The sequence below is a fragment of the Erpetoichthys calabaricus genome, chromosome 2 (assembly GCF_900747795.2).
Source record: "Erpetoichthys calabaricus chromosome 2, fErpCal1.3, whole genome shotgun sequence".
NCBI classification, from domain to species: domain Eukaryota; kingdom Metazoa; phylum Chordata; class Cladistia; order Polypteriformes; family Polypteridae; genus Erpetoichthys; species Erpetoichthys calabaricus.
In genome coordinates this window covers 168,337,813-168,350,891 of record NC_041395.2, presented here as the reverse complement: position 1 = coordinate 168,350,891, position 13,079 = coordinate 168,337,813, and the positions used below count along the sequence as shown (strand labels likewise).

At 38.1% G+C, this 13,079-nt stretch overlaps 1 protein-coding gene across 1 annotated transcript in view; it reads right to left on the bottom strand.

Moving 5' to 3' along the window:
- LOC114669493 (butyrophilin subfamily 2 member A2-like) overlaps positions 1 to 13,079 on the bottom strand; it is a 72,024-nt gene that overhangs the window by 35,313 nt on the left and 23,632 nt on the right. The window contains exon 3 of the mRNA XM_028825722.2: positions 6,686 to 7,033. Coding sequence (XP_028681555.1) covers positions 6,686 to 7,033 — 348 coding nt within the window. The remainder of the gene's footprint in view (positions 1 to 6,685; positions 7,034 to 13,079) is intronic.

Here is a 13,079-nt window from a genome sequence, read left to right as displayed (position 1 = left end):
AAAAAGAAGTTGTGCGATATCAAAAGTTGCTGTGAAAAGGAGAGTTGTAGCCCACCGTTTGAGTGTCATATGAAAGCTTATTAGGGTACAAAGAAAAGAAAAAAAAATAGGAACACAGTGGGGAAAAAAGCTTGAGATGTCAACTTTAATCTTGAAATTTCCACTTTAATCACATAGTTTATTTTGTCATTAAAGTAGAACATCATAAACTTCATCTTTAAATCAATTACTTTACTAGTTTTTCAAATACCATTGTAACTAAAGTAGCAAGTTAAATGCTTTGTTTTGTATGTGTTCTTCTATGTGCTCTGTGTGTGTGAATCACTTGGCTGGCTTTCTCTTCCTCCGACAGGACACAGAATCCATTACACTCGTGATATTACAGCTCTCTAAATAAATTAAATACTGAGATGTATACTTGATATCATTTTCATGATGATAGGAGTTAAAGCATGTTATTAAACATGGGAATACGGTGGCACAGTGATGGTGACAAGATGGAGCCCTATCCAGAGATTGTTCCTGCCTCCCGCAAGATGCTTGCTGCGCCATGTGTGACCTTCGATGAAATAATTTATTGCAGCAGTACTGTCTCTTTCAAACGTACTAACCTCCAATTCCTGTCCTTCCTTTTCTTTCTCCAAGTAACCAATCGTGCATTGGTGGGAGGTAACAATAAAAAATTATTGTCTATGAAGAAATAATTGATTCTTGAGTAACAATGACGAATTTGTGAGAAAAAGGAATATTCCCTTAGGTTAGGATTTAAAAACTTCCATGGGATTGATAAGTAATCCATTTTGATCCATTAGAAACTGTGTAATTATTTTTGCAGTATTAGATGTTATATCTGCTGTTGCTGAAGAACTATCCAGGTGTGGATTTAAAACACAATTACAGTCTCTGGCCATTACAATGTTTTGAGTGTTCACATTTGGAAAAGATGCAAATACACTTTGGATGAAATCTCTATCATCAATGCTAGGTGCATAAATATTTATCTAAATCACTTTAGTATTAAATAAATTGCCCATCACTACAACATATTGCCCTTCAGCATCACATATTACGTCTGACGCTACAAATGGAATAGTTTTATGTATTAAGATTCCCACACCTCTAGTTTTCTTTGTATAGTCGGAGTGAAAAATTTGCCTAATCCAATCCCTTTGCAACCGAAACTGGTCCTTACTTATTATATGAGTCTCCTGTAAAAATACTATTTTGGCATTTAAACCTGTAAAGTGAGTGAACACTTTCTTTCTCTTTAATTCATGACTAAGATCTTTGACATTCCAGCTCACAAAGTTCAGTTTAGTCATAAAAACATTGCTTCAGAACTTTTGTTGACATTTTGCAGTCTTAAGTTAAGGTAGTACATTTTTACCTATGATAGCTTTGACCCAGATTTCACATTATTGCCAGGTGTTATGGCTATGAAGCCTATTGTGTTGGCATTAACGGTTGATGGAGTAGAATGTATAAATAAGAGACGGCAAAGCTCTAATTGTCTCTCTTTCTCCTTGCAATGCCATGCCCAATTTTTGCCTCCCCAAGAGTGGTAGACCACACTTAATGCCGTCCCAGTCTTCTGACACATCAAGACAGACTAAGCACAGCCAGAACAGAATGAACCCCCAAGCAACGGTGTAGAAAAGCTTAAAACTGAGGTATCTTGAAAGTACAGTTCCAATACAATAAACCTAGTGAATGATGTTAAACCATTCCCATGGAGACTGAGATGACATATGATAGTACATGCAATAAATCAAGGATATGAAGTGGGGAAAAAAAAATTCTAAATAACTAGTTACTTTGTAGTTGCCCAAAAGTACACATATTCATTAAAAAAGATTCCAATGTAATACAACTGGAAAAAAAAAAGGGAAAGGTAGCTGAAAAGGAAATAGAATGTATAGTTACGCCAAATGTCTCATTACAAATGGTCCATGTTGCAAGAAGAATCTTCTTTGCCTTGTCAGAACACGATATGACTCATGATCGTGTTTCAAAAGGATGTCGGAATCAGTCTGCTTAACTCTTTTTCTGCTTCATTCAGAGAGCTAAAAATGTAAAACTGACTTTCAGTATTCACTTTTAATTTGGCAGGGTACAAGAGGCTGTATCTGATATCAGCACTGTGTAGACACCATTTAATACTGTAGTATGTGGCATGCTTAGCAGCTGTTCCAGGGGAGAAATCTGGGAAAACAGAAATGTGGTTATTTTCAAATATAACCTCCTCTTTCTGTCTGAGAAGGGACATGAAATTTTGTTTGGCCTGTAGTTTTTTCGAAATGGACAATAAGGTTTCTTGATTTTGAGGCATTCCATCTATGTATACGGTAGGCTGCCGAGATCTCGGTGTCCGATTTGAAGTCCTCTGCAGTTTTTAGAGAATAGTTCAGTTATGAATTTCACTTTGTTAGGACTTTCATGTTTTTCAGGGAGATCTTCAATTCTGATGTTGTTCCTTCTATATCTACCTTCCACCGCAACCAGCTTGTCAACAAGCACTTTGCATTCTGATTTTGCAACCTTAGCCTTTTCATCAGCGATGGATGTTGACTGTTCAACTATTTCAATATGAGTCATAAACATTTGCTTAACATCTTCCAGATGAACAGCGATTACTCTAATTTTACTTTCTAACTTACTCGTATTTTCCTGTATTTTTTTGTCAATTTTTCCTAGCATTTCTGTGAAGGCTGTAGTAAACTTACTACTTAAAACATTTCTACAGGTCTTTTATATCTTGATGCTGTTTCTCACTCTTCTCATTTAGGCCCATTATTTCCTTCTTTATATCATTTATGTCGAAGGGGTGAGGCAATCATTTTTTTCAGGTTGAAAAGTGTGTTTCTGTCTTCTACTCACTTCGTTGGCAGATTTTGGAGTCAGATTGAGGTTGATGTGGCTGACTCAGGTGGAGTATTAGCTGTGGTTGGCTACGGGGATGAAAGGGCCTTGCTCAGTTCCAATAATCTTCCTGAAATCAATGAATCTTTCTTGCCTGCCTTGCTTGAAGTTTCACTCTTACTTTCGCTTTCAGCTGTAGGTGATGCTGCAGCATCAGGTCCTGGCAGATCAACTCCTTCAGTCACTAATAGGCTGTACTGTGACCTTGAGGCTGGTCTTGACTTTCATGAAAGTTTATTCTTATCCTTTTTCTTTCTGAACCCTTTGTTTGCTGCTCATGCTTATTGATACTTGTGTATAATGTAGAGTTAGGTCCATAAATATTTGGACAGAGACAACTTTTTTCTAATTTTGGTTCTGTACATTACCACAATGAATTTTAAATTAAACAACTCAGATGCAGTTGAAGTGCAGACTTTCAGCTTTAATTCAGTGGGGTGAACAAAACGATTGCATAAAAATGTGAGGCAACTAAAGCATTTTTTAATACAATCCCTTCATTTCAGGGGCTCAAAAGTAATTGGACAAATTAAATAACTGGAAATAAAATGTTCATTTCTAATACTTGGTTGAAAACCCTTTGCTGGCAATGACAGCCTGAAGTCTTGAACTCATGGACATCACCAGATGCTGGGTTTCCTCCTTTTTAATGCTCTGCCAGGCCTTTACTGCAGCGGCTTTCAGTTGCTGTTTGTTTGTGGGCCTTTCTGTCTGAAGTTTAGTCTTCAACAAGTGAAATGCATGCTCAATTGGGTTAAGATCAGGTGACTGACTTGGCCATTCAAGAATTTTCCACTTCTTCGCTTTAATAAACTCCTGGGTTGCTTTGGCTGTATGTTTTGGGTCATTGTCCATCTGTATTATGAAATGCTGCCCAATTAATTTGACTGCATTTAGCTGGATTTGAGCAGACAGTATGTCTCTGAACACCTCAGAATTCATTCGGCTGCTTCTGTCCTGTGTCACATCATCAATAAACACTAGTGTCCCAGTGCCACTGGCAGCCATGCACGCCCAAGCCATCACACTGCCTCCACCGTGTTTTACAGATGATGTGGTATGCTTTGGATAATGAGCTGTTCCACGCCTTCTCCATACTTTTTTCCTGCCATCATTCTGGTAGAGGTTGATCTTGGTTTCATCTGTCCAACGAATGCTTTTCCAGAACTGTGCTGGCTTTTTTAGATGTTCTTTAGCAAAGTCCAATTTAGCCTTTCTATTCTTGAGGCTTATGAGTGGCTTGCACCTTGCAGTGCACCCTCTGTATTTACTTTCATGCAGTCTTCTCTTTATGGTAGACTTGGATATCAATACGCCTACCCCCTGGAGAGTGTTGTTCACTTGGTTGGCTGTTGTGAAGGTGTTTCTCTTCACCATGGAAATGATTCTGCGATCATCCACCACTGTTGTCTTCCGTGGACGTCCAGGTCTTTTTGCGTTGCTGAGCTCACCAGTGCTTGCTTTCTTTCTCAGGATGTACCAAACTGTATGTTTTGCCACTCGTAATATTGTAGGAATTTCTTGGATGGGTTTTTTCTGTTTTCGCAGCTTAAGGATGGCTTCTTTCACCTGCATGGAGAGCTCCTTTGACCGCATGTTGTCTGTTCACAGCAAAATCTTCCACATGCAAGCACCACATCTCAAATCAACTCCAGTTCTTTTATCTGCTAAATTGATAATGACATAACGACGGACTTGCCCACACCTGCCCATGAAATAGCCCTTGAGTCAATTGTCCAATTACTTTTGAGCCCCTGAAATGAAGGGATTGTGTTAAAAAAATGCTTTAGTTACATTTTTATGCAATCGTTTTGTTCACCCCACTGAATTAAACCTGAAAGTCCGCACTTCAACTGCATCTGAGTTGTTTCATTTAAAATTCATTGTGGTAATGTACAGAATCAAAATTAGAAAAAAGTTGTCTCTGTCCAAATATTTATGGACCTAACTGTAAATACAGGACATCTCAGTATGACAGTAAAAAAAAACAAAAAAAAAAACAGAGTTCAGCTCTAGCTGCCCATCTCACGTAAAAGACGAGATCAACTTTTGCTCTTTCTGTCCACTCATTATTTAACTTGCTTAATCTTGAAGAGGGTAACATGCAAAAACCTACTCCAGGCATGTCTGGCCAAATCAAACAAGCCAGACCTAAGTTGGTACACCTACAGACAATCTTCCAGACGAATATTGCAAATATACGTGTTGGGTTTGGTGACAAAAAAACAAAAAACAGAAACAAAAACTAAGTATAGTGAGTGGTCATGCTGAACTATTGCTGTAGTTATTAATTGGTAGTTACTTTGTCAGTTTTGCTCATATAAACACATGATTGGATTAATTTCATGAACTGAAGTCTATATGAAAAGCAATACACTTGTACATGAAGCCAGACCTCATATCTTCTGAGATTCACTCATTGCCACTTTACTAGGTACACCTGTTCAACTGCTTGCTAACAAATATCTAATCAGCCAATAAAATGACAGCAACTTGATGCATTTAGGCACTTAGACATTGTCAACACAACCTGCAGAAGTTCAAACAGTGCATCAGAATGAGGAAGAAATGTGATTAACAGTGCATCAGAATGGAGAAGAAAGGTGATTTCAGTGACTTAAGTCACATGGTTGTCAGTGCCAGACAGGCTGGTCTGAGAATTTTACAAATTGCTGATTGACTGGGATTTTCATGCACAACCTTCTCTGGGATTTACAGAAAAAAGTCCAAAAAAGGAAAAATATCCAGTGAATAGCAGTTCTTTGGGCAAAAATGCCTTGCTGATGTAAGAGGTCGGAAGAGAATGGTCAGACTAATTCAAGCTGATAGAAAGACAACAATAACTCAAATAACTACTTGTTATAACTGAGGTGTGCAGAAGAGCATCTCTGAATGCACAACACATTGGACTTAAAAACAACACAAAAGCATGGGTCCATCCTGCCTTGTATCGATGGGACAAGGTACTGGTGCTGTAACGGTGTGGGGGATATTTTATTGGCACAGTTTGGTCCCCTTAGTACCAACTGAGCATAGTTTAAATGCCACAGCCTACCTGAGTATTGTTGCTGACCATGTCCATCCTTTTATGACCGCAATGTACCCATCTTCTGATTGTTATTTCCAGCAGGATAACATGCCATGTCACAAAGCTCAAATCATTTCAAACTGGTTTCTTGAACATGACAATGAGTTCACTATACTCAAATGGCATGCACAGTCACCAAAACTCAATCCAATAGAGCACCTTTGGGGTGTTGTGGAGCAGGAGATTTGTATCATGAATGTGCAGCCGGCAAATCTACAGCAACTGCGTGACGCAGTCATATCAATATGGACCAAAATCTCTGAGGAATGTTTTCAGCACCTTGTTAAATCTATGCCACGAAGAATTATGGCCGTTCTGAAGGCAAAAGGGAGTCCAACCTGGTACTAGCAGGGTGTACCTAATTTAGTGGCTGGTGAGTGAATGTTGTCAATTTAAAAAGTATTCAGCTCTTCAGAAGGAAAAAACTACTGAAATAATTGAAACATAGTAATAGGTAATCCGGATGACTCCATTTCAAATCATTTTAAGCAACTTGTTACAAAGGTAATGTATCAAAACTATTTATTGATGAACTGTGTAATGTACAGTTACATTTTTAATGTCACATTCTTGAATGACACAGTAAAGCACTATAAATGAAGTAAAAGAAATAGCAATGGATTTTTTGTCAAGTATTAACACTCCCTGGTGGCAAAACTGCTAAATGCCAAGACCTACCTCCAACAATTAGTTCTATCTTTCCTTCATCGTACCATGATCTGTCCTCTGCAAAGCAAGAATAAATTCCACTGTCCAGTATTTGGACATTTTCCAACCTCAGCGATAGATTTCCATGTTGTAGCTCTTTGCTGAATAGCTCAGTGCGACCTCGGTACTCTCGGGCCTGCCTTTCAGGCCAGTCCCTATGAAACTGATATAAGTGAACAGGTCTGTTAAAGCGCTCTTTGTACCAACGCACTTCCATATTGACAGCACTCACTGCTTCAGAAATCTGGCAAGGAAGCAACACATCCTCTCCAAGAAAAGAATGGACAGGCTGACTTGAACCAAAAATCTTCCTTTTACCTGAAAAAGGAAAAACAAAAGCAACATGAATGTATCCATTCTAAGTCAACTCAACAGTGGTAGTGTATTAAAAGAGACAGGGAGTTGGTTTGGTCCGTTTATAGGAGATGGACGTCTGAAGCAGAGCTCCGCTAGCAGCGGCTTTATTTTCCCACGTATTTCATATTATTTAGAGGTATCCTGTATTTAACCCGACCAAGGAACTTCCACTACAATATACAAGCATGAGTAACAAGAAGAAAAGTCAGAAAGAACCAGAAAAGAAACTTAAAGCTGCATCGAAGTCCGGACAGACTTCCGGCCTGAGTGCAGGTGTAAGGTATGGCATCACGGAGACTGACCTGGAACAGGCAGAAGAGTGCGCAGAATTCCTGGGGCCCCGCTCCATTGTATCGTCTCCAGTCGAGAGTGAAAATGGGAGCGAAGGCGCAAGTGATACAGGTCGCGAGGGATCGCCGATTACAGAGGATCATTCGAGACTAGAAAGGGCTCTGCAGGACGTGCTCTCATCTACTCATCGCGAGCCTGTAACAGGAGCTGCATTTTCACTTGCGGAGCACGAAAGCAGAAGCGAACTGTCCGAACTGAAAGAGATGATCGCTACACAGATAGCTACACAGATAGCTACACAGAAAGAGATGAACACTACACTGGCCACTGCCATGGTTACGGCCATGAATGAGCTTAAGAAAGATAACACAAATGATCTTAAGAAGGTGGCCACTGAGCTCAAGAAGGATAACAAAGATAAGGAAACGCGTCTATTTGAACGTTTCGACGTGAACTTTAAAGGCATGTTGGAGAAATTAGTGGAACACATTGAAGAAACTAACTCCAAACTGAAAAGGCTTGATGATCATATTAATGACGTTTCAGACCAGCTGGAAGACGTTAAGCAGGGACTCACGGCTCGAGTGGAAACAGCGGAACAAATGGCATCTAACGCCGATGAAAAAGCCACAGCTGCGAACTCGGAATACAAAAAACTTGGAGACAGACTTGCAGCCCTGGAGGATGGGTGCAGAAGAAATAATATAAGAATTGAGGGTATACCTGAGAAACGAGAAAGCTCAAGCCCAGTGAAATTTGCAGTAGAATTACTGTCTAAAATAATTGGAGATGACTTTAAACTCGACAATGAGATAGCCACGGCTTATCGCACAAAGATACCAAGCGCCTTTAAATCTAGGTCTTTTATTGTCCGCTTCGAACGACTAAGATGTAAGCTTGATGTGATGGCACTTCTCAGACACAAGCAAGAGATTATATTCGAAAATAATCTTATTCGTATTTTTCCCGACTTCTCACCATCAACAGCTGCAAAACGCAGATCCTACAACGACATTAAAAGGATGCTACGGGAAGCCGATATCAAATACAGCCTCTTGTATCCTGCCAAACTGAAAGTGGAAGTTCAAGACGGACATTATATTTTCTTCAGCAAAGAAGAAGCTGAAAAAGAATTAAAGAAGCTGTTTCCGACACTTTTTTTGAAAGTTAATTAAAATTAAAGAGCCGTATTCTATCAAGGCACGGGAAAGACCGATGATCTGATCGCTGGATCCATGTTTAAAGAGACTGGTATTATAATTATACATCTCTTATTCTCTTTTTTTAAAAATTTTTTTTATATCTGGACTTTATATGTTATATGTTTATGTTTCAATCAGAGTTATAGAGCTATAGACGTGAGCGTGAAAATGTGGAAGTGATTAAAGTAGGATTCGTTTTATTTATTTATTTTTTTATTTCTTTTCCTTTTTTTTTTTTTATTTTTTATTTTATTTTTTTTTTTTAATTAATTTATTTATTTATTTTTTTTATTTTACTATACCTTAAAGTAGACTGTTTAACTTCATACCCTTGGTTTAATGCTTGTTCTACTATTTATACAATTACCATTATACTATTACAGTATGAATTACCAGGTTTATCCTGGACTAGTTTTTAAAATCACTCCCAGGGTTGTTTTTTTTTTTTTTTTTTTTTTTTTTTTTCAACCTTAATATCTTAACTTAAAAGCGCTGAAGATTATTTCAAGATTAAATATTGTTAATGAGAACATTTTCGGCAGATAGTATTAAGGATTTAACTGTAAAAGATATCTCTGTTTTAATTCTGTAACGCCGCTGCAGGGTGGGGTTTGTTTTGTTTTGGACGTGCTCTGTCTCTTCGTATGTCAGAGGACTGGAACATCGCGAAGTGGGGTCTAGCCTCATGTGGGGAGGCAAAATGGGGGGGGTGGGGGGATAAAGGGGGGAGAGAAGGAGAGCAGGTTATATCTAATCTATTCTTATAATCCTTATAATTATAAATATCAATGCAGCAACAGGCTAACATGCAACAACTCCTGGGGAATCTTGAAACTAAGATTAAAACTGCCATATTACCAATTAAAACTATAAAATGACATTAAAAACTCAGAATCAATGTCTCCATGATGGGACAGTTAACTTTGTGAGCTGGAATGTTAAAGGCCTGAATCACGAATCAAAGAGAAAGAAAGTATGCTCTCACCTAACAGGCTTAAACGCTAAAATAGTATTTTTACAGGAGACCCACTTACTAACCAAGGATCAGTTCAGATTATAAAAGACTGGACTGGCCAAATGTTCCATTCTAGCTTTATAAAGAAAACTAGAGGGGTGGGAATTCTCATACATAGAACAGTTCCTTTTGTAGCATCAGAGGTAGTGTCGGACCCTGAAGGGAGATATGTGATGGTCATGGGCAACTTATATAACAGTAAAATGATTTTGATAAATGTTTATGCACCCAATGTTGATGATAAGGAATTCATGCAAAATCTATTTGCATCCATTCCCAGTGTGAACACTCATAAAATTATAATGGCTGGGGACTTTAATTGTGTTTTAAATCCACTCTTAGATAGGACTCCTGTGACAGGGGGGACGACATCTAATACTGCAAAGATAATTACACAGTTTTTAAAGGATCACAACTTATCAGACCCCTGGAGGTTTCTTAACCCAAACTCAAGAACATATTCGTTCTACTCACCAGTGCATTATAGCTACTCAAGAATTGATTATTTTTTTATAGATAATAATTTCCTGCCTACAATTAAATTATGCAAATATGACACAATTGTTATCTCTGACCATGCCCCTCTAGTCTTGGAGCTAAAATCAATAAGCCCCTCGTACTCACCTCGCAGATGGCGTCTTAACCCTCTTTTATTGGCAGACGAGAACTGCACAGAATTTATATCCAAACAAATCAGCTTCTTCCTAGAGACAAACATGTCTACAGAGGTTTCTGCAGGAACACTCTGGGAAACTCTAAAGGCCTTCCTAAGAGGCCAGATTATTTCATATCTTTCCCATAGAAATAAATTAGAAACCAAGAAAGTGTCAGAGCTAAGAAATGAAATTACTAGAATAGATGAAGAACAAGCCAGGCATCCAAGTGAAGCTCTTCACAGGAAAAGGCAGGCCTTGCATACAGAACTTAACATCTTAACAACTAAAGAAACTGAACAACTTATTTATAAGTCTAGACAGCATTACTATGAACACGGAGAAAAAGCTAATAAGCTTTTAGCTCAACAAATTCATAAACAAGAAGTTCACAATGCAATACCAGTAATCACCAACAAGAATGGAGAAGAAATCATCGACCATAATAAAATAATGCACACATTTAGAGATTACTATAAGTCTTTATATTCCACTGAGCCCAAAGAAGACAACACGCAATCTAATGCATTTCTGGATAATTCACAAATATCACAAATAGATGCTTTAAGTGCTGAGGAACTAGATAAACCTCTAACGCTAACAGAATTACTAGACGCTATAAAGTCACTACAAAGCGGGAAATCATCAGGCCCTGATGGTTACCCCGTAGAGTTTTATAAGAAATTCTCCACTCAGCTAGCTCCACTCTTATTGGTAACATTTACAGAAGCTAAAGACCACCAAATACTACCTCAAACATTTCGACAAGCATTAATCACCGTCTTTCCTAAACAAAATAAGGACTTGTTACAATGTGCATCATATAGACCAATTTCACTCCTGAATAATGATGTTAAGATACTCTCAAAAATCCTAGCTAGAAGGATGGAGAAAGTGCTGCCCTCGGTAATATCACAAGATCAAACTGGATTTATTAAAGGCCGACATCTATCTTCAAATCTCCGACGCTTGTTTAATGTTATATATTCACCAGCAAAATCAAACACCCCAGAGATATTACTATCATTAGACGCAGAAAAGGCATTTGACATGATCGAATGGAATTACCTTTTCACTGCATTGGAGAAATTTGGGTTTGGCCCGAATATTTGTGCTTGGATTAAACTACTGTATACCAGTCCAGAAGCTTCAGTTTGTATTAATAAAATTTGCTCAGACTACTTTAAACTAGAACGTGGTACCAGACAAGGATGTCCCTTGTCGCCACTGTTGTTTGCAATCGCTATTGAACCACTGGCGGTTCACTGCCGAAATTCTCATCAGATAAAGGGGATTGTCAGAGAAGGACTGGAACAGAAAATTTCTCTATATGCAGATGATATGGTCTTATATATATCGGACCCAGAAAACACTGTCCCTGCTGTTTTAACAGCACTAACAGAATTTCAAAAGATATCTGGTCTTAGAATTAATCTGAATAAAAGTATACTCTTTCCAGTGAACTCACAAGCATATAATATTAAATTAGACACCCTACCTTTTACCATAGCAGATCAGTTTAAATACCTAGGGGTAAATATCACAAGTAAACATAAAGCTCTTTATCAACAAAATTTTGGCGTCTGTATGGAAAAAATTAAGCAAGACTTGCATAGATGGTCAACCCTTCATCTCACTCTAGCCGGAAGAATTAACATTGTTAAGATGAATATCCTTCCTAAACTTCTCTTTTTATTTCAAAACATTTCAATATATATCAATAAATCGTTTTTTAAAAAGTTAGATTCAATAATAACCTCATTCATTTGGAACTCAAAACACCCACGTATCCGAAGAGCGACCCTACAAAGACCTCAGGCAGAAGGTGGCATGGCTTTACCTAATTTTCAGTTTTATTACTGGGCAGCAAACATACAAGCCATAAAAACCTGGACACAAATAAATGCACATACACAGGCTTGGTCTGCAATAGAAGTAAAATCCTGTAGTACTTCTTTATATTCCCTGCTTTGCTCTCCAATAAATGAAAGTTATCGCAAATATACTAATAACCCAATTGTGCTTTACTCACTCAGAATATGGAACCAAATTAGGAAGCATTTTAAGATGGAAAATCTTTTATCAGTGGCACCTTTGCAAGGGAACCACCTCTTTCAACCTTCGCAAGTATATCCAGTTTTTAATACCTGGAAAAGTTTTGGGATTAAAATGCTCAGAGATCTTTATATAGACAACATATTTACATCTTTTGAACAATTACGTTCAAAATTTAACCTCCCAGCTACACATTTCTTTTACTATCTTCAAATTAGAAATTTTGTTAAACAGAAATTGCCCGATTTCCCCCACCTTGCACCCTCCACAATGCTGGAAAAAATACTGCTCAATTCCGAGGAAACAAACACTATTTCCGCAATATATAAAATCTTATTAGAGTCCCTACCTTTCAAAGATCCAAGAGGACATTGGGAAGAAGATCTCTTATTCAATATATCAGAAAAGGAGTGGAAGGTAGCAAAGCAGAGAATTCACTCGAGTTCTATATGCGCAAAGCATAGAATTATTCAACTAAAAATTATATTTCGAGCTCATCTGTCTCGCTTAAAACTGTCCAAAATGTTTCCAGGCCAGGATCCGACCTGCGAGCGCTGCAACCAAGCTCCTGCCTCACTGGGTCACATGTTCTGGGCCTGCACCAAACTAACATCATTTTGGACAAAGATTTTTAAGTGCCTCTCAGACAGCCTTAGTATCACAATCCCTCCTAACCCACTAACAGCTGTGTTTGGTGTCCTTCCAGATGGACTTGAATTGGAGAAGGACAAACAAACGGTGATTGCATTCACTACACTCTTGGCACGCAGACTTATTTTGTTAAATTGGAA